The 27,713-nt window shown below is 37.0% G+C and overlaps 1 protein-coding gene across 2 annotated transcripts in view; it reads left to right on the top strand.

Annotated features, from left to right (window-relative positions):
- Positions 1-27,713, top strand: part of LOC140790843 (villin-2-like) — a 40,655-nt gene that overhangs the window by 7,667 nt on the left and 5,275 nt on the right. For both annotated transcript variants that reach the window (XM_073141133.1, XM_073141134.1), the window contains exons 11-19: positions 7-165; positions 4,836-4,904; positions 4,984-5,052; positions 5,207-5,344; positions 16,136-16,264; positions 23,096-23,243; positions 23,379-23,389; positions 23,486-23,626; positions 23,699-23,824. In XM_073141133.1, the coding sequence (XP_072997234.1) occupies positions 7-165; positions 4,836-4,904; positions 4,984-5,052; positions 5,207-5,344; positions 16,136-16,264; positions 23,096-23,243; positions 23,379-23,389; positions 23,486-23,626; positions 23,699-23,824 (990 nt within the window). The remainder of the gene's footprint in view (positions 1-6; positions 166-4,835; positions 4,905-4,983; positions 5,053-5,206; positions 5,345-16,135; positions 16,265-23,095; positions 23,244-23,378; positions 23,390-23,485; positions 23,627-23,698; positions 23,825-27,713) is intronic.

Genomic DNA, 27,713 nt, shown 5'->3' with positions numbered 1-27,713 from the left:
CTTCAGGTTTGGCGCATCAATGGCAGTGCTAAGACTTCGCTTCCAAAGGAGGAGATTGGTAAATTTTATAGCGGAGACTCTTATATTGTTCTTTACACATATCATTCCGGTGACAAAAAAGAAGAGTATCTCTTAAACTGTTGGATGGGCAGAGATAGTATTCAGGTAAATATACTTAGTAGCTCGTATGATATATATGAGGATATACTTAGGAGTGGCAATCGGGTCGGTTATGATATTACAAGCATGAATATTATCCTTTTATTTAACGGGTTACACAAGTCATAAACAGGTTATCGAGTAACAAAAATTATTAAATTATAAATTATTCGAGTTATAAACGGGTTTAGTCAGATTGCAAATGCATTTTTTTGGGTTATAAATGGGTTAGTCAGGTTAGAAATGTATTAATCGGGTTAGTCGGGTTATAAATGAGTTAGTCGCGACATAAACGAGATATCATGCCATAAATAGGTTTACAATTTGGGTTATAAATAGGTTAGTGGGTCGGATCATAAACGAGTTAATTTGGTTGAAGTGATAAACACGAACAATACATGTTTAATAATCGGGTTAGATGGGTTGACCCATTTATGACACGTATGAGGTATATACTACAATACTGTCAGGTTCTTAACAATTCTCATTCTTTCTGCAATAAATTTGGAAATTCTTGCTATTTTTTTTCATAAAGCTACACGGCTTGTTAAAAGATTAAGAAAAATGAACTAACACATAATTTGGCATTTTGTTTTAGTCTTCCTTTATGAAAATTTAAAGAAGATAAGACTTGGACAAAGCTGTTAGGTTTAGCTAGTATCCCAATTGAAGTATGGATGTGCTTAGCAGATATGGTTTAATTTGATTGGTGAATCTATTTAGCATTATAAAGAATAAAGTCATATTAAAAGAGTGGATAAAGGGCATTTTAGTACCAATATATTAAAATAAAGAAAATTTAAACTAGCATAAACTTATAGTATAAAGAGAACCAAATTTTTTGAGTTACACTATGAAATTTTAGAGAGATAGTGGGAGAGAGAATAGTTGAACAATGATCAAGCGAAATGAGTTTATCTGAAAAACAATTTTGTTTTATGCAAGGTTATTTTACTATATAAGCTATCTCTAGGGAAAAGAAGGATTTGCACGTGATATTTATTCATTTTGGAAAATCCTATGACAAGTTCTAGAATAAATGTGGTGGGTTCTAGAGAATAAAGATATCTTAAATATATTCATGTTATTAAGGACATGTATGAGGTATATACTACAATTATGAAGGTAATTAGTGGGGTGAGTGACTTTGCTATAAACGTGGGTTGCTCTAGGGTTTAACGTTATGTCTTTACATGTTTGCACTAGTTATAGATGAATTTCCCAAAGAGATTTAGATGAGGTTCCATGGTGTGATAGGGTTGAGTATGGATGTAGACATATCGAGAAGAAAATAGGATCTAATTATCTTAAAGGTTTAAAGAAGTGAGTCTAAGACTAATATATGGAATGTAATTTTTAGCAATTTTTTTAATGGCGGTTTTGGCGGTCGCCGTGGCGAGGCACCGGTGGCCCCGATAAGTGGATTGGTGCTGGTGAAAGGTAGTCGACCGCCTTTGTGGGCCCTGCCTAGTCGCTAAGAAGTGCTAGGTGGGCTAGGCAGCTCAATAAGGTGGCTCGACACTTTGGCCTGTCATATGTTGATGCGGGTCGGATTTTTTAAGTGTATCGAGTTTAATAACTAACCTACTTAGTTGCTTTCTCTTGCTTTGTTCTTTGCTTTCTGCCCTTTGCTCTCTCTATCTGTCTCTCTCGCTCGCTCGATAGCAAAACCCTAAAAAAGAAATCACTTCCACAACAGGGGGGCATCGAAGGCTGCAACCAGCGACCTCTCTTGACCCCTCTCTCTTGAGCTCTTTCCTCTCCAACAGTGGGTGGCAAGCAAATATCTCAAGCTTGTGCGGCATCGTCGAGGCTGAGCTCGTGCGACCGTCATGGAGGTTGGGCTGGTGCGCTATCATGGAGGTTGGGCTAGTGCGTCATGGAGGGGTTGGGCTTGTGCAGCTTCAGTGGCGTGAAGGTTTGTTCGTGCAATGGCGTGGAGGTTGGGCTCGTGCGATGGCGTGGAGCGGATATTCCCTTTATTTTTTCTCATTTCCTTCTCTTACTGTTGTTATAATGGAAGTGAGGAGTTGGAAACGACGGAGTTAGTGATGGACATGTGTTGGACCATCACTTATCTCTAAAAGTCTCACATGCTAGCTGGACACCACCACTCATCTCCAAAAATCTACATATTGGACTTGTGAAATGTTAATAGAAGCATGGTTCGTAGGATCGGCTGATCTGGATTGAGATTGGCCAAACCCGATCTAATCTAGGCTTTATTCGAACTCTCTTTCTTTCTCTTTTTCACTCTTTCTTTCTATTTCTCTTCTTACCATATAATTATTGTTTTTCATACGGAGAGATCTAGCTCTAACGAGCTACGACGATGTAGATCTAACTCCAGCGAACTCTAGTATGTAATTTTTTAATTTTGTTTCTTTATTTCTCTCTTTTTATTTCTTCCAATCTCCATCTCCTTTTCTTCTATTTTCTTCTTCTTCTTCATTACACCATAGTTTTTCTTTCTTTTGTTTGGTTTTCTTCCACTAGCTCTCTCTCTAATCTCTTCTTTTTAGTTTTCACTGCACCATAGTTTTTCATTCTTTGTTTTCTTATTTTTTGTTATTTTTTAAGTTTTTAGAAATCTTTTCACATTTTTAAATAATATTTAGAATTTACGTAATTAAAAAAAGTCCGATTCGATCCAGGTGATCGATACGGTCAATAGGTCGATACGTGTTGTTTTTTCGGAAGACTAATTCTGATTTTTTGAACCTTGAATAGAAGTGAAGGAGGTTTATTTAATTCTCATCACACCAACAAAGATTGATCTCCCATTATGTAATTTTTAACTTTTTTATTTTTTTTCTAAAACATATTAATACTTATGTCTTAATAATTTTGGTGTCGTGGACTATTAAAATCTTTATACATAATTCTATACTATACTAGTATATATTATATATCATATATAGTTCTTTTTAATTTTTAGATATTAAAAATGCTGGATTGACTTGGCGCGTGCCTTCTGCCTAGATGCTAGGCTGTTGGGTGATTGCCTGCAACTCGTGACCGTCTTTCAATACACTGATTTTGAGTTAAAAATAGAGAAGGAATCTTTTTATAGCTGAAAAGAAGTATCTTTGTTACCTTGGATTTCTACTTCAAGAGGAAGTAGAAATTGACAAGGATTTTGTGCACATAATTAGAATAGGATTATAAAAATGGCTCGTCGAAATGAATTAAAATTTGAAGGTTTGGATGTGACCAAGATGGGAATCTTATGGTAAATAAGTGGTGTTATTAGAAAAGATGGAATATAGAATGATAATATATTAATACCCAACATAGAGTTAGCGTACATGAGAATAGATTAACATGGTTCAAACTTTAGACTTGTCTGATGTCTAATGGGACCACATAGTGCTACCTAAGAAGCACGGACATGGGCATGACATGATACATTGATATAGCAAATTTTGCAAAAGATAGGACACAACAAAATAAATAAATAATAAACTCTTTACTTTCCATGAAACATCACTTGAAATAATTTGGGTAAAACATTACGATCCGAGCCGCGTCTGGAATCGAGCCTAGCGTTAGCTCGAGTTAGTGATTTGGTTGAGTTGAGTCGAGTCTTATTTCATTCAGATTAGCTATTTAGTTTATTATAATTGTTTGGGTCTATGTAAGGTTCAGCTCGAGCCTATATCTTATTTACATTGGTTGGGTTCGAACTGAGTCAACTAGTCTATTCGGCTTAATCGAAGTAGCCTCTATAAATTTGTGGAGGGGAGCCTAGTTAACTTATGCATGGATTGATTTTGATCTATTTTTTTCCTCTCTCACTTCGTCTTTGGTCTTTCCCTTATTGTCTCTTTTTGCCCTAGTTATCCCTACCTCCCGCACGACTATCGCGCCACCGTTGTTGCCAGCTAATTGTCCGCATCCGCAAGTCACCACTATCTCTATCTTAGCCGAGTCGCTACTATGCCTCTCTATCATCATCGTCACCCTCTTGTACTAGCTACCACCCTAGTTGAGACCCATCCTCGGCCCAAGGTGCACTACCACAACATCTAAGCCACAACCACCATCACCTACCAGTGCCACCACCTCCTCCTTGCTAAGCCATACCATCTCCGCCGTCGGCCTCCTCACTGCCACTAGCACCACCGCCTCCTAGTAGCCACCCCTTGCTCTCCATGCCTTAAACAAATTTGGATGAAGCCTCTCCATCAGCCCCAAGCCACAGCCACTACGCCTAAATTTAGTCGCCACTAGTCCTAGCTTGTTCACCGGCCTTAGCCATCATCTAGCTGCCCTCCTCCTTGATTTGAACCACCTGAAATCCCTAGCTAGGGTTGCCTTTGCTTTAGGTCGGCCACCCCTAGTCCCTAGTGTGCCCCTCACACGAGGGACACACCCCAAACCCTAGCTGACCCAATCCAGCTCACGAGTGCGCCAATCGTCTTTGTCTAGGGCTTTTCACTAAGATCTAGCCCGCACCTTCATACCAATAGGCATTCAGGGTATCATATTGTGCTCTTCCGTTGTAATACAGATGGTTTTTGTGAAGTATGTGCCCTAAGCTGTTTCATGTATAATTTGTTTCTGTTAGTTAATTAATAAAATGAGCCAGTGAAGATCAGCAAGTTCTCTGGAGATAGTTCTAGTTCTACATTACTTAGTACATGGGCAATGCTAATGTTACAGCTTTCTTCCAGGATGATCAAATGATGGCAACTCGGTTAGCTAATGCAATGTGGAATTCCTTAAAAGGAAGACCTGTTCAGGTACTTTTTTTTCCTTCTTTTTAGATTTTCAAGGACATGCAAGAAGAAAAGGATCTTTCTTACTTAATTTTTTCTTTAGGGACGCATTTATCAAGGCAAGGAGCCCCCTCAATTTATTGCTCTCTTCCAGCCCATGGTTGTCTTAAAGGTATATTCTTTTGCTTCTTTTGAATTTTTCCCTCCTTGAAGTAATAAATACTGTAGATATAATGATATATAACAACTGAACCTTTCTTGATTGCTTTGAACTATTGACTTGAGAATACATTGCTCTCTTTGTTATTGCATTCAATAATGTGCAGGGTGGAATGAGCTCTGGATACAAGAAGTTGATAGCAGACGAGAATTTGAATGATGAAACTTATACTTCTGATGGAATTGCCCTTATTCAAATATCTGGCTCATTGATCCATGACAATAAAGTTGTTCAAGTTGATCCGGTATGCATATATCAATTATATTTCTGTGCCTTCTCAACCATGGAATGCTCTAATTATCAATTTGCATGACAGATATGTACTTTTACTAAGTAACACGAATAAAGAAGGCACTAGGTTCAGAAAAGGTGTCCGTAGATTTCAACTGTACAAACTACTTGGTTTTACACAATAAGAGACGTGCTACTTTTTGGTTTTGGTAGCTTAGCAAAACTTATGCAGAAAAAAATGGCCATTGTAATTGATAGCCTAGCTATCTGAATTGCAAAAAATGGATATAAGTTTTACTAAAATTCTTTAGGTTAGTTAGATCCTAAGCCCTTCAACCATTGCTGAGTATCACTTTCACCCCCTAAACAAAAAAGTGGATGAATACACCCCGTAACTTATTAGAATCCTACCACCCCTGGATGCCTTCGACAGAATGACAAAAGTAACAATTCCACCCATATCCAAAGAATAATTTAATGATGGAGAGACGTTTGACTTAGTCAATTGAAGCAAAAATAAAATACACTCCTCATTCCTTCTTCATTCCCTTCCATATTCTTCTCTTCATACTCTATGAATTATGATACTCATGTCAATCTCCTCATTCTCCTTCAACATCCTTTATCTTCTCTATTAGTTGCATCAATGGTAACTTCTCCAAATATCTCACATCTCATTACCAAATTCTCTTACCCAGTAAGAGAAGAGATGATGTAAAGAAGAAGGAATGAGAGAAGTAAAAAAACAATATGAAAGGGAAAGAGAGGACATTTATGTCTATCTATTTTCCAATCTTGCAAGGTTATTTGGAAAAGAATTTCTAACAGAATGCTGACGGAGGGGCTCAGTGATACGTTTCAGTAATTCAGCAGGTGTAATTCTCAACTCTGTTTTTTTTCTTGAGGGTGTGAAAGTAATACTGAGTGATATTGAGAGAACCAAAATGTAATTAACTCAATTTTTTTGGGAGGACTCATTCTTGAAATTCCATGTGGAATTGACTTTTCGTAAATTATTCTCTAGTGCTCTTGATGTTAGGTATTCTTTCGCACTTGATGCTTTTATCACCATCACCCTTTAACTGGGAAGACTTCTTACTCTTGAGGATCATTATCCAATCAATTGCATTATATCTCTTTTTTGAAGCCACAAGATCCTTCTCTTTTACTATCTTTCGATTCTTCATTCTTGTATTAAATTATACATAAATTAGATCATTCAACCTTCTCACTTCTAATTTATTTCTCTTCTTTGAATAAATCTGAAATCAAGACCAAATAAAAATGAGTCATATGACGATTAAATCATCAATCAAAATTTAAAATTGACAACTTAATCAATACAATGATACATTACTCATTTAAATGAGCTCCAATTTCTTCACATTTTGAGGAGCTATATGTCAAATTAAGAATCTTAATCGCTATATTTTTCAAGTAAGGGGCCAGCTCCATATGCACTCCACTAATGAGCTAATAACCATAAAAATTAGAAAGTAACTTATACTACATACTAACATACTAACACACATAAGACAAAAACATATGCTTCGCTACATATGTTAAATTATTATACCTAAGTTGACGTCATCACTATTAACTTCTTTTGCTAATCTTGTTAGTAGTCTACCAAAATCTTTAGTAGCATCTTTATAGGTTGTCATCTCTACATTTGTAATGTGCACTTAAATCGATTGATCTGAATAGAAGTTTTCAATATAACTAAGAACAACATCTATTACCTTTAAATACTCTTCATTTTATCACAATCTCTATAAAAATATTATGAATTTAAGTAACATGCAGTGGCATGGAAATGCGTATCAAGTTTTTCATTTATATAATGATCAATTGCATTGGGAAAAAGCTTGGAAAAAGTTTCATTACTGAAAATATTCTTAATTCCCTTTTAGCATCTTTGAACCCACCATATATAAATCTCTTTGGTGGCTTTATTTGAGCATCAACAACTCGAAGCCACTTCACCAAAGGAGTGAACATTTTAATTGTTAATGACACTTATTATTAAAATTTATTATTGAAAATAGTAGAGTAAACCAAAGTTCAAAAAATCGGGATCGGCCTTTTGAAAAAATGATTTGTATCGGCCGTCTCGCTCACCTAGATCGGATCAGACTTTTTAATTACATAAAATTCTAAATATTATTTAAAAAATGCAAGAAAACTTCTAAAAATTTAGAAAAAAGTTTACCAAAAATAAGAGAATAAAAAAAGAAAAACTATGGTGCAATAAAAATTGAAAAGAAGAAGAGATTAGAAAGAGCATGAGTAGAAGAAAATCAAACAAAAGAAAGAAAAATCATGATGAAGTGAAGAAGAAGAAAAAGAAGAAAAGAGAAGAAAAATGGAGAGATGAGTGGAAGAAATGAAAAAAAAGCTAAGAGAGAAATAAAAAAATTTATTAAAAAATTATATACCGGAGTTTGTCGAAGTTCACAGGAGTTCATCAGAGCTAGGTCTCTCCATAAGAGAAACAATGATTATATGTAAGGAGAGAAAAAAAGAAAGAAAAGGAGTAAGAGAGTGAAAAGAAAGAGTAAAAGAGAAAGAGTTGGATTGGGTCTGGACCATGGAGTAAACTCTCTTTCGTTTAGTAGTTTTTGATTTTTTGCATGTTAACTATTCATCAAAAGTAAACATAAGCCTTAATTTCTTTTCTTCTCTAAAAGACTTTGCAATGTAAGAAAAAAAGTAACTAATCTTGTAACCCTGAGTCTCATAATCTCTTTTTTTTGTGTGAATTGATGTGTCTTACTTAATGTCTTATGATGTTCATAAATGAACATCGTGACTTCTTTCCCACATTCAATTGCACTTTAAATTCTTGCTTTCTTGGATATTCTCACCAATATTAAATCTATACAGTGGGTGGCACAAGATGTCCAGTATATGAGAGTATACTTATCATTTAATGACCATGCAACAACATTATTAATCACAATTTGGAGAACATTCTCCTCTCCCACTTCTTTGATATTATCAACAACAATAATAAAGATGTATTCACCTATTGTGAGTTTTTACAATGATTAATAGTAAGTAGAAAACTAACCTGAACTCACAACTGACATAGAAATTCATAATGCTTTTTTCTTTTCGATGTATCTACCCTTTAGTCAAAACTGAGCAGCTATTTTTTTTTTAATACAACCTTCCCAGTATTGAGATCGGGATCGGTATCGGCCGTCCAGAAAAACGATATGTATCGGCCATATCAGCCGTTAGTATCGGATCAGACTATTTTTTAATTATATAAAATTCTAAATATTATTTAAAAATGCAGAAAAATGCAGAAATCTTTTAAAAAAATGACAAAAACTAAGAAAACAAAAATTACTCACATATGAAGTCTAAAAACTTAAAAAAATGTATTAACTTACTCAAAATTTAAAACTTTGTTGAATACCGAGCTGGTTCTCGTAAATTTCTATAATCTTCATCATCATAATCACCATAAGTGTGTAAATATTGATGTCTAGGACCTGATGTTCCAAAAAGTGATTTCATCATACTAGTCATATTGTATGGATCTTGTTGTGTGACTTGCGTTTGAGGAGGATAATAACCAGCATTTGGATCTTGTGCCTGAGAATACTGAGGATACTGAGGATAATAACTAGCATATGGATTTTGTGATGGCTCCAAACAATAAATACTCGATGTACCATAATCATAGGAACCAAAATGCATCTTATGACGACGTTGCTGATATATATATATATCCTCAGTTTCTCTGTCTTCACTCCTTATGCCTCCTTGACTTTCCTCAACAAATATAGATGGAATGATCTCATAACCATATGTATCATCAGGACTATGACTAGTACTAGTAGGTATACTATCTCTCGTTGCTAAATGACTCGTACCAGCCTCTGCCCTCGTCGTGGTCTCTCTCAATATTTCATCTAACCGTAGGTTATTTCTGTCATCTAATACCCTGTCCTCTATCTCTCTGATCCATGGAGTCAAGGGGTCTTCATCAAAAACATGATTTAAATCAATCAGTTGTTCATTTTCTGCCTTTTTTCTTAAATTTTTCTCCCTCAATCTCATATTATAATGACAAAAAACTAACTTCTCCAATCTTCCATTATCAATCGGTTACGTGTTTTTGTGTGGATTAAGGAGAAAGTAGTCCAATTTTTTCACACTGTGATGAAGACAGTTTGACTTAAAATCTTCTTTGCTATTGGCGTCAAATTTGGTGCCTCCTCCCATCCATAAATAGACCACCATTCAGCTGGAGTGTTATGAGATATAGCTGCAGCAATTTTAACAATCTTGAATTGCCTTGACTCTCAATCTATATCTCTCCATCTGAAATCAGAAATATATTATTAGCTTATTGATTATATTGATTATTGAAAGTTAAAATTTGAAACAAATAATAATAAAATTATTTAATTGAATCATAACTTACTTCTTTATTGCATAGGATTTGTTTATGAATATCGGGCTCAAGCTTGCTGATTACCTTTCTAACCTCACTTCACTATCATTATTGACATTTTTAGAGAATTGAAATCTTGGATTAAGAAAATACCCTGTAGAAATTTAAAAATTGTAAGCATTCAAATTTTTAAATATTCATAAATAAAAGTAAATTAAAACTTAAAACTTAAAAGCATGCTTACCAGCAGCGTGTATATCTCTATGTACTTATTTGTTTCCTTCTAGAATCAATCATCTTCCACCACTTCCTATAACTTTGGCCCACATTTTTTTTTTATTGATTCTTTAGCTATGTCCATTGCCTCATATAAGAAACCCATCTCAAACTTGTCATCATTGTCTACAAGTCTTAATACTTTGACAAGAGGCTCAAATACTGCGGTGGCAATTGTAATATTATCCCAAAATATATTTCCAAGAGCCATATTTTTCAAAGTTTTTAATTCTTCACGAATCATTGACTCTCTTTGTTGTGCAGATTGTTTATCCTTCTTTTTGCCAATTAAATAAGCCAACATCTGCTTTCTAACTTTCAAAGACACTTGAGTGCAAGTTGCTACATTTTCTTGTCTTCCAGCTAAATATTCTTTCAAACGGCTGACACCACCACTCATTTTATTTCTACACCAGTTGCATTTAATGCGCCTTTTATCTTGCCCAATAGTGTTACAATGTTGCCATTGATCGGTATCATATGACTTCTCTTTTGGAGCCATTGATATTTTAGCTCTGCAAGACTGCAGCTAAAAAACATAAACAAAAATCAAAATAAAATATAAAATAATTTAAAATTTATGAGGCATAATTGCATAAGCAGCACCAGTGCCGCCGCAGCAGAAGAAGTTCTTCGCTTCGTCGTCGTGTCTTTGAGAAGCGGCAGCAGAAGAGTTTCTTCGCTTCCGCTGGTAGAGAAGTCTCTCGCTGCAGTAGCATTGCTTTGCGACTCACAAGAACACTGAGCACCTCTGCGGCGGAAAGTCTTTGCGGCAAAGACTTTTGACCGCCGTATTTTGCTATACAATGGAAAAAAAATTAACTGAAAAAAAAAAATTATCGAAGGTCGCTGGAGATCGAGGTCGTCGGAGAACGTCGCCGGAGGTTGAGGTCACCGGAGAGACGGAGATCTACTCACTATTCAGTCGCCGGTGAGAAAGAGAGTAAGAGATCCGTGAGAAAGAGAGAAAGAAAGAAAGAAAAGAGAGAAAGAGAGGAAAAGAGAGAAAGAGAGAGAGAGAGAAAAGGGAGAGAGGCAGGTGGGGGATGGGGACATCAATTATTGATGTCCCCTGGGTCGTATCCGGGTCGGGTCCGACCTGTTCCCACCCGTTTCGGCCAAAACGGCCGAAACTGGGAACCCTGATCCAAATCATCATTTGTTTTAGCCACTTGCTTATTTAAAAGTGGTTCATGCATAAATGTTGAATGCTGACTTATACCTTGGGCCATATTGACTAACTGCTTCCATCAATATATGAAATATTTTGTCATTAATGATATTAAAAAAGAGATGTTACGTTTGTAAACTCAATGAGCAAAGTAGTTGTTCACTTTATTTTTTCTTCTTTTGCAAAGGAATTTTTATGTTCATTTGTACCATCTTTTTCCACTCTCTAATTATTACTTCTGGATCAATATCGGTGAATTTTCTATAGGACTTCTACTCAGTTTTTTGCTTTCAATATCTGAATTTTTAGATCTTCAGTCTAAATATGTTTACTTCTGCCCATAATTCTGCTGTCTCTTTTGATTTCTCATCTTTTTTCTCTTTATTCTCCTCTAGATGATCTACGATAAATTTTTTTTGCCTCATGATACGATCACGGATCGGGGCGTCTGTAGAACATATCGAATCCAACCGTCGGTTCTTGGATATGGTGGATGATTGGTTAGATGGAGGATGATTATGGAGGATGATTATGGAGGATTAAGGATGAATGGTGAAGATGGAATGACTATGAATGGTATATGAAATATGGTGGAAGGGAATAGGGAAGATATAAAAGGATATTTAAGGAAATATAGGAAAGAATTCGAAATAGATGATGATTGAGGTCTAATTTGGATCTAAATATAATCGTATCTTCCAGGCTAATTTACCGATGATCCGACCGTTGGATACTTATCAAATTTGGATGGAAGATAGATCTCCGAGTCAGCTTTCCGGAATGGGGTCGTGGGATTTGGGGCGATATGTGGATTTCTAGATATCAAGGTTTTACCAATTGCTTCGTTGGATCAGAATAGATCTAGAGGTGGATATTTTGAGATAAATTCTAATCGATCTAATCGTCCAAAAGATCTGATATTCTGGTAAGTTGTTCCACTGGAAGTCAGGAATCCAACGAAATCAAAATCAGGTCGATCGGATGAGTAGATGAAGAGTTATGGTGAAAATATTGACCGAAGGTCAGATGGTTACGAGATGGACGTGAAAGGTGGAACCTATGGATTGACGGGATGGAGGTCGTCGATGGATGGTGGAAGGCCTATGGGTGTGGGGAAAACCTTAGGACGTGGAGGAGATGATTGAGATGGTGTGGGCTAGATCGAAGTGCTGTGCAAGGCAAAGAAGATGAGGGAGAAGAGAGTCAGCTCATAGGGTAGAGAGGGAATGACTAGTCAAATATGGGGGAGAGGGACATAACCATGATAAGTTAAGTCCTAGACTGATAGAAGAGAAAGAAGTGGGCTCAAGCCAGAAGTTTCATAATAATTCATCCATGATCCTCAAGTGAAGATCAACCCTCCTATTTATAAGAGGGAGATACAAGTGGGCTTAGCCTATTACCCAATATGGGACTAAAGTAAAGCAAATGCAATAAGTAAATAAGCAAATAGAGTGGATAACTGTATTGAGCCCAGCTCAATACCCTTTGAGTGGACCAATTGGCCTAAAGCCCATCTTCTAGACTAACCCACTCAACCCGGATCATATCAATCCACCACGCTTCCATACAACTTGTACTCCTATTAGCCCAAGGTGGGATTTGGGTCCGTCTACATTGAACCCACTCGGTCTCGGGTGGTCGAACCAATTGACTCAATGTCAGTTCAGCTATAGAAATCTGGTGCATCCGATTGCACTCGGGAGGTCGAGTTAGGTATAGTTTGTGGATCCTGATTAGATCCACTCAGTGACTCGAGTTAGGTTCAATCAGCCAAACTGACTGTTGGTTGTGCGCATAATCGTACTGCCCACTCCATGGATTAGGATCCAAGTCAAATGTATCCTAGTATAAGCAAACTCAACTTAAGTCAAGTAGAGGGTTTCTGATCAGGTCCATTATTTGACTTAATTGAGTCCCCAAGTCCTGAGACGACTCACACGACCCCTTTGGCTTTTAGGTCCGACACAGCTCATGTCTAGTAATTAAACCTGGTCAAGCCCAAGTGCCGGAACTCGCGGTTCTAGGTCATCTCCCTCACCACCGATGAGGGTTCCTAATGAGGGATATCCAGTGGCCATGCGTGGTCTTCCTCCATTCAACAATGGTTCGCACGGTTGTTGACTCGTCGAAGAACTCTGTTCTGACGTCCAAAGAACCTTTCCAATCGTCGGGCTCGTCGGAGGAAACTGCTGCCTTGAAGGGCGTCTCAAATTTTCCAAGTTCAAAAGTGGCGACCCGATCGATTGGTTGTATAGGGCGGATCAATTCTTCGCGTACCAAGGTACAACAGAAGAATATAAGGTGACGCTTGCGAGCTTCCACTTTGAAAATGCGGCACTTCATTAGTTTCGAGCAGCCAATGCCCATGAGATGATTGAAAGTTGGGCCGATTTCTGCACCGATATCACGCAGTGATTTGGAGCGTCGGGGTAAGAAGACTTCGATGCTCTTCTCTCAAAGATGGTGCAAAGGACCACGGTCGGGGCATACCAAGAAGAATTTAAGAGGATAAGTAGTCGATGCCAACCTCCATGGACGGATCAACAACTTCGTAGCACTTTCATCTTCGAGCTGCGGGGAGACATACAAGCCGACGTGAAGGGTTTAAGGCTTAGAACTATTGCCTATACCAAGCGGGCTGTTGCAACTACTGCCTATACTAGAGCATATTTGGGAGGACTTCTCTATGGATTTCATCGAAGGGCTGCCGGAGGTTTGAGGCCAATCGGTGGTGTTCGTTGTAGTGGATAGAGGCTGAGCAAATACGCTCATTTCATAGCACTGACACACCCGTTTTCAGCAAAGAAGGTTGCTGAGATTTTTGTTCAAGAAGTGGCGTGCTTGCATGGGATGCCTAGGACGATTGTGTCAGACCAAGATCGCATCTTCATCAGCGAGTTTTGATTCGAGTTCTTCAGATTGCAAGGGACTCGAGTCAACTTTAGTTCAGCTTATCACCCCGAGACGGATGGCCAAACTAAGGTAGTGAATTGCGGACTAGAGCAATACTTGCGTTGTTTTGTGGCAGACCAACCAAAGGATTGGGTCAAATTTCTTTGATGGGCCGAGTAGTCTTACAATACAGCTCAACCTTAGTTCAGCTTATCACCCCGAGACGGATGGCCAAACTAAGGTAGTGAATTGCGGACTAGAGCAATACTTGCGTTGTTTTGTGGCGGACCAACCAAAGGATTGGGTCAAATTTCTTTCATGGGCCGAGTAGTCTTACAATACAGCTCATTACTCTAGCATCGGCATGACCCCCTTTGAGGCGGTTTATGGACGCACTCACCTTGTCTTGCGTGCCTATGATAGACTCGCAGCGGTGGATTAGACCGAGCTTGAGTTGGAACTTGTGGACCGAGATGAAACCTTGAGACGGCTCAAGATTCACCTAGCATCAGCCCAAAACTGCATGAAGCAGACTCGTGACAAAAGCCGACGCGAGCGAGAGTTTGAGGTTGATCAATTGGTGTTTGTTCGAGCTCAACCGTATCGACAATCCATATTGAGGCCGATTTTGAACCAGAAGCTGGGTCACAAGCACTACGGGCCATATCGAGTGCTACAACGAATCGGATCGGTAGCTTACCGGTTGGACCTATCTGAGGGAACCCAGCTCCATCCGGTTTTCCATGTGTCGACATTGAAGGCCCAGATCGGGCCTAACCATGTGGTGGGTTTGGCCTTGCCTGAACAAATGGAGGAAGATAGCCCAGTTGAACCGGTTTGAGTCTTGGGCCGTAGAAGAAGACGCCATGGATCTAGGTTGGAGACAGAAGTGTTGATCGAGTGGCTAAGCAAGCCCACTAACGAGTCTACTTGGGAGCTCGAGTCGGATATCATGGATCACTTCCTCAATTTCACATCTTGAGGACAAGGTTGCGGAAGTGTGATGGATTGATACGATTCGGGCTTCATCTATGTTGTCTCGAGCATGGATACACTTTAGGGGTGTATTTTATTCTTATTTTTTCAGGAAGAAAAAAAAGGTTTTCTGTATGTTGCGTTCGAACGCGATTGAGGTGCGTTCGAACGCGATCGGCAAAAATTCACTGTTTCTAGGGTTAATAATTGCCATTTTTGAATTGTTTGGTTAGCCTCGAAAAGTGTGGATGGCAACCAAGGAATCATTATTGAATGAATTGAGTTTTGCTCTAGTCTTCTTCTTCTCTCTCGTTTTCTCGTTCTCCGGTGTCGCCGCTTCTAGCCTCCCTCGACTGGCCACTCACCTTAGTCCCTTAGGGGCGGCCCACTCCTTCTTCCAATTTCTCTATTACCTTGCCCTAACCCTTTCCATCATTCATAATCTTTCCACCACCACTTAACCACCGGTGCCACCCTATTACCGTCGGTCTACCACCATCCATCATCACCTAGGATCTCGTGTCTCCATCCACGGATCCATAGACGGACTCCTTGACGTTCGTCTATTTCTCGGGTGATATCTCGAGATTCCATCGTCCGATTTTTCTGAAATTAGATTTGTTAGAAAGCTTTTTTTCAGGGCTACAACATATCAAAATCTCATGTTGATCCGACAGCTGCATCTTCCGGGATCTATTTCTAAAGTTTCATGCCAGATTCTGTCCAGATCTGAAAACGGGATAGATCAAACCTTATCCCAAGGGGAGATCGTATCATCTCATCACTAGCTTTTGGATAAGGCGTAACATCACCTCTAATATGAGCAATATGCTTCTTAAATCTACTAATTTATCCCTCAGTAACTTTCCCACAAAATATATATTTCACTGATCTCATCAACCACTCAAATCTATATGCTATCAAAAACATTGATCTCATCAACCACAAAATGATCTCTCTTTTTCCATGGACTTTACTTGACTTATATTTCCATCTAATGTTTGACTCAAAATCGATTGGTTAGTACCATTTCCATGCATATTTACCCACTCATGAAGTTTGCTCTTTATTTGTAGGTGGCAACATCTTTAAGTTCTGCAGATTGTTTTGTGTTGCAATCCGGGAATTCGCTATTTACATGGCATGGTAATTCAAGTACCTTTGAACAGCAGCAGTGGGCTGCAAAAGTTGCTGAGTTTTTGAAGGTATATTCTTCCAACTTATATCTTGTTACTTGTTGGTGTGCTCTTTCTAACCCCTTTTACCAAATATTATATTGTAACCCATTTTTAAGGTTTCCTTCCGTTCAGCAAAACAACTAGCAATATGTCAATTCTTTTATTTATATGTGGTTTGCATATATACTCTTGATTATCTTTCATGTACTTACAATATTGAGTGGATTACCATTATGTGGTATTTTGTTGATGTAAATCTATAAATGAATCTCCTTTTGGAAATTGATGTTTGATAAATCACCAGTGGCCTAGAAAGTTTTTAGAAATGCATTCGTTCCAAATGTTTTCTTGGTGTTTGGGTTATATAACTAGTTCTACTAGCATTTTTATTTTTTAATCTGTCTGTTTTGACGAGTCAGTAAATCTGAAACTTTTCTGAACATTTTTATGGAACATCTAGAGTGATAATGGGAGGGTGGTACCCTTGGACTGAGGAACCATTGTGAAAGAAAATTTAGCAGAATTGTTATGAGTGGAGATTGAGGATACTGCTAGACTGTGGCGCTTCTGACCATTTAAAGATTGCATAAAAGCATTAGAGATTTTCTTGCTACTTCCTTTCATTATGACAGTTACTACTTCTAGTTGCTATAATTTATTATGCCATGTATTTACGACTTTATACAGTTGGGGAGCATTCCATGAGTTCGGTCTAGTCTATTCATTACATTGGCTGAGTTTGAGCAATTTTTAGGAATTGATTTTGCCCAGATGTTTTATCTATGTGAAGTTCTCTTGTTAGAACGCTGAGTAGATGCTATTCTATAAACCATAAGAAAACTCACATAAGTTTATAAAGTCTAATACAACCATAAAAGTTATGCTAACTCTTTTTTGCCATTTTTTTCCCCATTTTAGGGTCAAATTTACTAGACCATTTTTTCAATTAACTTCGGCCTAAACGCCTAGGCTCCTGCCTTAGATAAAATATAACTAGGCTAGGTCCCGCCTATGTTATGGCCTTAGCATATCAAATCATATTTTAGTGTGCAAATTGACTTTGAAATTCAAAATTATTGTACATGATGAATTAGTGGATTCTAATAGCTTACTACCTGTGTATTGAAATGCGGCCGCTGGTGGTGGGTGGCTACCTCACCGCCTAGTGCCTAGGCATAAGACGGGCGCCAAGATAGTCTAGCATTTTTAATATATAAAAATAAAAAAATAAAAATAAAAAATAAAAAATAAATTATATATGATGTACATATTATATATTGATATAGCATATATAAGTTTTTTAATAGTAATTTACAACTATAACAACCAAAAATCACAAATTAACACCAACCAACTCTTGTAGAGTTGGTAGGTATCCTTTCCTACGATCAAAGAGGTTATGAAATTAATTCCAACTCCAAATAATTATTATGGAGAAAATTGTTTGGTGACTTAGCTCAACAATTCAGCTTAATTGATTACTTGGCGATGCAGATAGCTTTGAGGAGCAGTTTGACAGTGCGACGACTTGGAGCAAATCTTAACGACATTTAGTTCGGAGCAATAATTCGGCGATGCACTCGGCTTGAAGCCTAGAGTAGGCATCTTATTATATTGTCTAAAGTTTGATGGGGCTTAAGTGCCTCTGTATTTTGGGAGGGTTGACTTTTTGTTTAGCCTATATCAACCCTTCGGACTTTTCAACGATAATAAATATCACAAATTAACTATCTGTATATATATTTTTTATCTCTCTTTATATATATAGAACATGACAACTTATCTCACTATTTCTCCTTTGTACATTAGTAATCCACAATGTTTTGAAAAGAGAAGTGGTGGGTTCCCAAAGCAAGAAAGAGAAAATGAGAAATAAGTTCCCAAGGTAGAAAAAAGAGAAAAGGAGAAAAATAAGAGAAGTGAAGAGGAGGAGGATGAGGAATGACGGCTTGCCTGCTATTAGTAGGTTGACTAGGTGGATGGCGAGGCGGCTGGCTCGCCACCCTACCATGGCAACCGCCTTTAAAGACAATGCTTATTACAGTTCTTAATAAGAATGCACTAGTATATTGATTAGATTGTATTTTAACTTCTATTCTAACAATTGTTTATATTTTAACCATTTTGAATTATGTGCGCCTGTCTAAGCACCTGCCTAGCGCCTAAGTGCCACATGATTCCTTGTTCGCTCATCTACCTTCTATGGTCTTTTAAAACCTTGTACTAGAGACAACGTTTTAGTGACTATCAGCTAGAGTATTATAAGATATAGTTGCAACCTATGAAACACGGATACGGATACGATACGGATATGGAGTTACGATAAATTGTCAAAAAATAGGATACAATAATAAAAAAGACAATATATACATGTGTATGTGCAAAAAAAAAAAAATATTCTAATGACAACCTATACATAACATTGCATTTAATATTTCAATATATCTATTATCTATATAAGCATTTAATAGCAAAATGAGAGTAGTAGATATAAAAGACAATTAGACAAAGAATACATCGGCATTCAACAAATAATGTACCAAAATGAGAATGGTAGATATCATTGCATTCAATATGAGCAACTCAGGCTCATAGGTCATAGCGCTAAAGTTTATAAAGTATATCCATCAACATTTCACAATTTGCCTAACATCAAAATGAGAGTAGTCATAAGTCACTAGTGTAGTTGGCAATGATATTAATTATTCATTTCCATCTAAGTAATTCTTTTCATTGCCTTCATCTGTGACTACAATAGCCTCCAAATTAGGTCCATCAAGTGAGAGGTTAACAACTTCAAGAATACCCACTCCATTTAATGAATCAAATGAATCTCCTCCAACATTCTACATTTTGGTCTCCTCTTTCATATACTTAGTCGATCTTCTAGAGAGAAGATGAAGATTATTATGGAAAAAAAATTAGATCTTCTGCTCGTTGTGGAGTGATCTTGTTTCTCTTTATTAAGTGAATAAATGAATACGTGCTCCAATTCCTCTCACGACATGATGATAAATACGGTTGCCCAAGTAATTGAAATGCTAAATTTTGAAGGTTATGTGCGAAAGCACCACGAATGACCCACCACTTCTTTGGATTAAGAATATCTCTATCTTTAATAGAGTTATTATCAAAACCCTTTGTAGTAATTGAGAAATTGGTATACTTGTTAGTTATAATTCTCTTCTCTTCCTTGTTTGGAAAAAACCTCTTTAAGCACTTGTTTCTCATATGAGAAATTTCTAGATCCTTGTATGGAGGAGTGCAGTTTGGATTCTCATTAATCCAAGTATTGGTATAAAACCTAGTAAGAAGAGCACAAAAATTAATTTAACAAAACTATATACCAAAAGGAACAAATAACTATGTAATAAATCTTTTAAGCATTGACTTTACCTTGGATTCAACGAGTGTGCTAAACAATGAAGATGAGTATTGCTTCTATCCCATCTATCAACAAGAATTTTATGCACAATTGAATAGAAAGAGCACTCTTCATCTTCTTTTTTTACCTCATGTCTGTATATAGCTGTTTTCACTCTTTCAATCATTTCATCCCACATTTCATAAATTAAATGAAGGCAATGTTTGTTAGTGTTAGCAAATCACAGTATTGAATAAATATGCTTAGTAAAAGATAATATATATTCAATTTTATCCCACCATATATCGTCAAGGTCTTTCTTTTTCATAAATTATGCCTTTCTTACATCGTCCTATCTATAAGAATTTCATTTATCACTAATAACCATCATTTGTAGCACACACTTGATAATTTTGAATCTCCTCAGGATCACAATAATTGAGGCAAAACGTGAATCTGCAATAGCAAGCAACTTCAAATTTATAAATTCATTGAAAATGGCAAATAGCATAGTGTGGTGTTACATGATAAAATTTTTGATGCATATCACAGCCCCTGCCACAATAGATATTTAATTGCATTTATCAAAAATAAGCTCATTCCCCTTAGTGTTTTTTGAGGCACATATATTCTCTAATGCAAGGTTGAGAATATAGACAACACATGGAGTCCAAAAAATATCTTAATACTAAGCCTCTATAAGCATCATAGCTGACTTACAAAAAGGCATTATCAGTAATGACTTGTACCACATTTGACGCCCCAATCTCTTCAATTACTTTGCCGATCAAATTAGATATAAAGAATATATCTTTGTATACCCCCCACAATTTATAGCTCTAAAAAATATGGGACCACTCTCAGTCACTGTCAAAAAATTAATAAGAGGTCTTTTATGTGCATCTCTCCAACCATTACACACAATGCTAACCCCCTTTTCCTTCTATGTGCCCTTAATGTGTTCCAATAACTTTTTAATATTTGCCCTTTCTTGTTGGAGAAGCATGGTTCTTAACATATTATATTTAGGAGGCAAATAACTTGTTATTTGACTATTAGTTGCAAAAGTTTAAAACTTAACATAATATGGGTTTCTAACAAGATGAAAGGTAATCTAGCAGAATAGAACATTCTAGCAATTTTGCTGTGTAATTAATTACAAGAAGGCATATTAAATGACTTCTCAAGAGCTTCTCGTATTTGATCCATAGAGCATGTTAGAAGAAGTTGCAAGCGGCATACTAGAAGTTCCATGTTGAGTTGACATTGGCAATGATACTGACTTTGGCATATAGAGTTCTTTATTTTTAACTTAGCCTGCTCCATAATCCTTTTTATCTCCACAATATGGTGACTATTTACTTTAGGGCATTAGTTTTATTCCACATCCATTAATTCTCATCACATGACCCAATACTCTATACTAAGATCCTTTGTATATTTGCTGACAATAATTGCACGAAAACCTCGTATTCCCTCTTCTCCCATCTTTTCTAATTTGGTTACATACTTCTAAAGTGGGGCACTGTTATCTATCACCACACTACTAGTATTATAACTCATACTTTTAATAGCCATTTATCTATGATAAAAATAAAGCAGATAAATTTTAAGTTCTAACACTATACTAATATAATTAATATAACAACATTGTACTAATATAACTATTAATATTAAGTTCTAACTACCGCCACACTATACTAATATTTAAGAAAATGAAACCACATCATTCAAATTCTACTTATTATTGTTTGTAATTATGATTAATATTTGTGAAATAGTTGCTATTCTGCTAGAGGAATTATTGTTAATTTTTTATATATTATATATTATATATACTTTTTTTTAATTTGTCGACTGTAAACTGCGGTTGCCTTTCGAAACATTGATATAACTACTAAAATTGTATACCCTTCACTCTATTACTCCCTACCCTACCCGTTAACCCCTCACTCCCTCTTCCATCTCATAAGATGTTAACTCATCTCATAGCCCCCACTCCATCAATTGCCACCTACGAAACCCTATCCTTCACTCCCTCATCTCTACCTGAATCTCTATCCCTCACTCCACAACTCTCTCTGATTCTTCAGTCTTCACTCACCAAACGCCATCTCCATCTTGCTCCGTCAACTCTCCCGCTCCTCATTTACCTTTGCTCACCATCCTCTTCACTATCTCCACTACTATCATCAACCTTGTCTACTTCAGAGTCATGCATCAATTCTTGATGGATTATTTATTCTCTTCATTTTTGTAGATTATTTACCTCTATCTTTGCCTATTAGATGAGTTAACATTTGCTACCTAACTTCCATAATCAGTTGAGTGCAAACTGCTATATCTCTTTATTTTCCAGCCTAATGTTTTTTTGTATGGCTAATACTGTCACTTATTTCCTTTCCATGCTAATTGCATCTTACATGCCTTTTATCTTGCTCAATCAACTTGCAATGTTGCAGCACAATGTTAATAACCTGGGCTTATTTTTTATTGCCATTTCAGTTTTCAACACAAACCAAAGCCTAAGAAGAGATCAAATTCAACATATAATTAAGAAAATGAAAGACAATAACTTTAAATTCAAAATAAATATCCCCTCGCTCTCTCTCTCTAAACTCTCCATCTCTATCTCTCTCAACTTTCAGCAGCCCAAAATAATTTCTTTCTCTACTCTAACTCTGTCTACTCTCTTTTGCTTTCTTCCTTTCTCTCCTTGTTTCTTTAATCAATCCCTTGCTCTACCCTCTTCTCTCTCTCTAAGAACTCCCTCTCTCTGATGTTGCTTCTGCTGCAGTATTAGGCTGCAGCAGTAGCCCCCTCTCCCTCCCTCTCTTCCTTTCTGTTACTGCAGCAATAGGATTACTGCAGAACAGAGAGGGAGAGGGAGGGAGAGGGAGAAAGGGAGAGTGAGAGTGCTGCAGAGAGGAAAGGGTGAGAGAGGGGCTGAGAGAGAAAGTTGTTGTAGACACTAGAGGGAGATAGGAGAGGTCGAGAGGTTGTAGAAAGAGAAGGGTGGGGGGGGGGGGTTTAGAGAGAGGAATGCTCACCTAAGAAGGAAAAAAGGAAAAGAAGGAAAAAATGAAAAAAGGGAAAAACAGAAGAGTGAAAATGGCCTAATCGAAGTCCCTGGATATGCGGAAGCAATGTGCTTGCTTGGAGGTTTGGACAGAGGATATAAGAGGGCTTTGGGGACATAGACTAGTTTCAAGGTGGAATCTGTTTCGACTGATCTGGATTAGGATTGGCTGAAACTGCAAACCCTGATTTTGACAGGTTAACATAATGAAATGCTGAAAATTTGTATACAAAGAGAGCTCCATTCATCTTTTGCAATACAGAGTAGGTATACAAGTAGCCAATTCATTAGACAGTATACTGTATTAGGCGTAATAGTATAATTTCCTGCTGCCAGGATTCTTTTGGTTTTATTAGATCATTTCTGCTCTTGGCTTACTTCAATCAACTTTCTTTCTGATTTCTTAATCCCACAGCCAGGTGTTGTGCTAAAGCATGCCAAGGAGGGCACGGAGAGCTCTGCCTTCTGGTTTGCTCTTGGTGGAAAGCAAAGTTATACTAGCAAGAACACCACCCAAGATATTGTTAGGGATCCTCACTTGTACACCTTTTCATTTAAAAACGGTTGGATCAAACTCTCCAGTCTAAATTCATAGTTTATTCTTATTTGTTTATGAAACTGATAACACGAAATATCTTATGCATATGGGCTGCAAAACTAAATCTGATTATCTTTGAGTTCGCATGACAATATCTCAGGAAAGCTAGAGGTTTGCTGACATATCATTACTTTTTTCTTCACTATATGATGTGACTTCTTATACAGTAATACTGATTTTATTTTTTTTTGCTTTCTCTTCTTTTAGGTTACTGAGGTTTTCAATTTCACTCAAGATGATTTGTTGACTGAAGATATGATGATCCTTGACACACATGCTGAGGTCTTTGTTTGGGTTGGTCAATCTGTGGACTCTAAGGAGAGACAGAAGGCACTTGATGTTGGACAGGTATCTTATGGATTTTGTTGTCTTATCCTGATGCATTTTTATGGGTAACCTAATCAAAAGCATTTTCTACAGAAATACATAGAGATTGCTGTGTCTTTGGAAGGATTATCCCTAGATGTACCACTTTATAGAGTCACAGAGGGCAATGAGCCATGTTTCTTCACAGCATATTTCTCTTGGGATGGCACAAAGGCATCGGTAAGAAATGAGGACCCAACTTTGTTGATTATCTTGCAATTGCTTATTGCATTCCATTCTTTAATGGAGAGTGAGCTGCTCTCATTTCTGTGGAACTTATTTGATATATTTTGAAGTTGCATTTTATAGATTCCCGGCAAAGTATTTGTCAAGCAGATAAAAGGTTTCATGTTCAGCTAAAGAAAGATAAAGAGTACTCCTGCCTCATAGAGTCCAGGGAGAGCCTTTGAATTAGCAGAAGTGATAACTAGTAGACTCACCCTGGCTGCTAGAATCACATCGGAGGGTTGGTTTCACTGTCATCATACAAATCGATACTTCACATGAAAAACACTCGAAAATAACAAGAGGGCCCCTCTTTTCTTAATTTCATGAAAATAAAACCATAAGTGTTGTTTCAAGCAAGATCTAATTATCGGTGTCGATAATTGACTGCTCAGAAAAAGGATACATATTAATAGTATCGGTATCGGCCGTTCTAGTATCTGAAAATTTTTTAATTATAAAAAATTTAAATTATTGTTATAAAATGCAGAAAAATTTCTAAAAAATCCAGAGGAAATGACAAATAAAACAGGAAAAATCTCTCTTATTCTCTCTCTCTCTCTCTCTCTCTCTCCCCTTCCTATTCCTATTCCTCTCTCCCCTTTTCCCTCTCCCTCCGTTGCAATAACAACGTAAGTTTTGTTCTATCCCCATATCTTCTACCCTCTCTCATTTCTCTCCCTTTCCTTTCCCTCTCTCCTCCACTCTCTCTCCCTTTCTCCTTGCTGCAATAGCAATCTTTCCCGCTCTTGTAGTAGCATACTTTGCTTCTGTAGCAAGGAGGAAGGGAGATGCGAGGGAGGGAAGAGAGAGGAAGAGAGAGATGGAAGAAAATGATAAAAAAGAAAAAGAGAAACCTAACCAAAGAAAAAAAAAAGAAAAATTCTCATCTCATTGGAGAATTACTCGTTGGAGGTCGATATCGCTAGAAAATTAGTTGGCATGGCTTGAAGTCGCTTGTCATTGTTGAATCAAGAGGATGCATTAAATGAGTGAGAGAGAGAAAAGATAAAGTTAGAATTGTAAAGTTATCATTAACTGGGTTTGGATTCAGGTTGTGCCCCACCCGATTAAACCACCATATTCAGCCCATTTCAGCTGAAATATGTCCAAACCTTCAAATATCAAGCTCATTTTGAGCATAAAATCAGCAAATATAAATCTCTCAAAAGAACAAGTCTCTATAGTGCATTCATGCAAATACATATCAAATTAGGTTATCCATAAAACCAACTCGTGCAAAACATAAATGGCAACATTAGCCTTGAACAATAAATGTAAATAAGTACCAAATAGCGAACTCATACAAAATTAAAATCCTATTGCTCAAAGATGCTTCACAAAAATATTTAGGTACATAAGTAGGAAAACTAGTCTCAATCAGAAGGTATAAAACATATTTTATTTTTAAATACACTAATAACAAAGCCCAATTTTACTCATCTAAATAGTAAATTTGGAGGCTATGATTCTTGCACTCAATTTCTACTTAGAAGAGTCCTTGGTTCTTAACCTGAAAATTGAAACACCAAACTTAAGCTACTTATTTAAGCTATATGATAACTTGCCAACTTGACTACTGAATTAGGTTTGCTAATTATAGTCCATAAATGTCCCCACTTCAAAGTATTTGGGCACAATATCTTCACCTAATTTTAAATAATTATATAAGATACTACTTTCTCTATTCTCACAACAATATACTTCTTACTTAGACAAACTCAAATTATTTGATAACTCAAATTTGAAAATATGTCTTGTAATAATAGATATGGAACCCAAAGCATCAAACTGTTCATTTTCTTTAAACAACATCAAATCTGGAAATACTTCTTCTAACCATGGATAAGGACACCTAAAATCTGATAATAAACAATCAACATATAAGCCTCAATTTTTGTTCAAAACTTTCTTTCTATTTATTCTACTATAGACTTTAAACAAAAATCAATTTCTCTTCCTTTAGCCATAGATTAGGAATAAAATTTGCATAGAATCCTTTAAGATACAGCTCTTGATTCTCATTGGATTCTTCCCTCTCTATATGTAGTTTTAGATATACCATTATACCGAATAGAAGAACAAAAGTAGGGAATAATTTCTGTTATAGTGTTATCACTATACAAATTAGAAGTAAGTTATTTTTAGCACCTCTAGCTGAATTAGAAACAAACATAATCCTCAATGTTAACTTCCCATTAGGGGGTGTAAACGAGTTAAGCCTAAGTGAGCCGGCTCCGGCTCAGGCTCAGCTTGAAATTACTTTCGAGCCTTATAATTTTGCTCAGGCTTGGCTCAGCTCAACTCGAGCTGGGCTAGACCGAGCCCGAGCTAAGCTAGAGCCTAAAATGAGCCTATTATCAAGCCTCATTCAAGTCAAGCTGGATCGAGCTAGACCAAGCCAAATTGAGCCCAAGCCGATGGAGGAGGATGAGGCGGCGGCTTGACGAAGGAGGAGGACAACAATGAGGTGGCGGCTTGACGAGGAAGACGAACACGGGGCGGCGGCTTGAGGAGGTGGATGAGGAGTTGGCTTGCCGAAGGAGGAGGCGGGTTAGAGAAGGTGGAGGAGGAGTCGGGTTAGATTTAGAGGAGTAGGAGGAGGCGGGCTGAGGCTTTGAGCGACAGGGAGAGCGACAATTGACCGGGAGAGTAATGAGCGGCTGTCGACTTGGGTTGGGAAGTTGGGAATTTAGGATGGGAAGATTGAGATTTAGGGTTTGACAGTTTGATTTATCCTTTTCTATTGAGCCTAACGAGCTGAGCCTGAGCGAGCCGGCTCTAGCTCAGGCTCGGCTCGAAATTATTTTAGATTCTAGGGTGTCTCGGGCTTAGCTCATCTCTACCCGAGCTGAGCTCAAGTTGCCCGTTTATTTTGACAGCCCTACTTCCCATAACACTCTTAGCAATAGTACTTTTAATAGCCTGCTTTGGACAACACCATCCAAAATAATTTCTCTAACAATGTATAAAACAAAATCTGCACAAAATAGTTCAATAAACCAGCTCCTAATTCTACTTAAAATATTATTCTCTATATGCTGTTTTTAGTGATTAAGTATAGTGAAAGAGAACTTGAACCACAATTTGGGATTTTTTATGTTAAAGCTTTCTATGTGGATTTAGAACACCAAATGTTATGGTAGTGTTTCATAAATGAAATATAGAGAAAGAATAATTCAAGAAGAATGAGGGGCTGCTAGATTAAAAGTTCTATGCAGATTTTCGGATTTCTAATCTTGTCCTAGAGGATTTATTTTATATAAGGTTTTGACATAGAAATACAAGACACATGGGGCTAAAAGCTATCCCTGGTAAGGTAAGATTTGATGAAATACCACTGTCAAAATGAGATAACTATTAATATGCTATCCAAAATGATATAGCTGCATTAGTCTGGTATTTGGGTTATTGAGTTCATCTCTTTTGATTAAAGAGAAGAAAGTTGTTGTCTCATTTTCTAGCGAAAGAATATTATGGCAGATGTTTTGTAGGTCTTGCACTCTACTGAGCATAATCTCACAGCCTGTCTCATCCCCTTCTACTATAGTGTAGTAGTAGGGGGTGTGACATTATGAAAGAGTAAAAAGAATGGAATGCTTCAATAAAAATTTAAAGAATGTCTCTGCATTTTTTTTCAAATATGGCAAGATTTCTGGCATGAACAAAGGTGATCTGTCTCACCTTGACTTGTTTTTTGTTTGTCCTCATCACTCTATGTGAGATGCATTCCTTGCGATTATTCCCCTTGGTTAGGTGATCCACTAGATCTTTCTTCTTCCTTAAACATCGATCGTCATCTTTCCTTTCTACACCTTAGACCTCTCTTCTGCTCTTGTTTCTT

The sequence above is a fragment of the Typha latifolia genome, chromosome 6 (assembly GCF_019914945.1).
Source record: "Typha latifolia isolate L0001 chromosome 6, TyphaL0001v2, whole genome shotgun sequence".
NCBI classification, from domain to species: domain Eukaryota; kingdom Viridiplantae; phylum Streptophyta; class Magnoliopsida; order Poales; family Typhaceae; genus Typha; species Typha latifolia.
The sequence above is the reverse complement of the archived record's forward strand: the minus strand, read 5'-3'. Positions and strand labels throughout refer to the sequence as shown.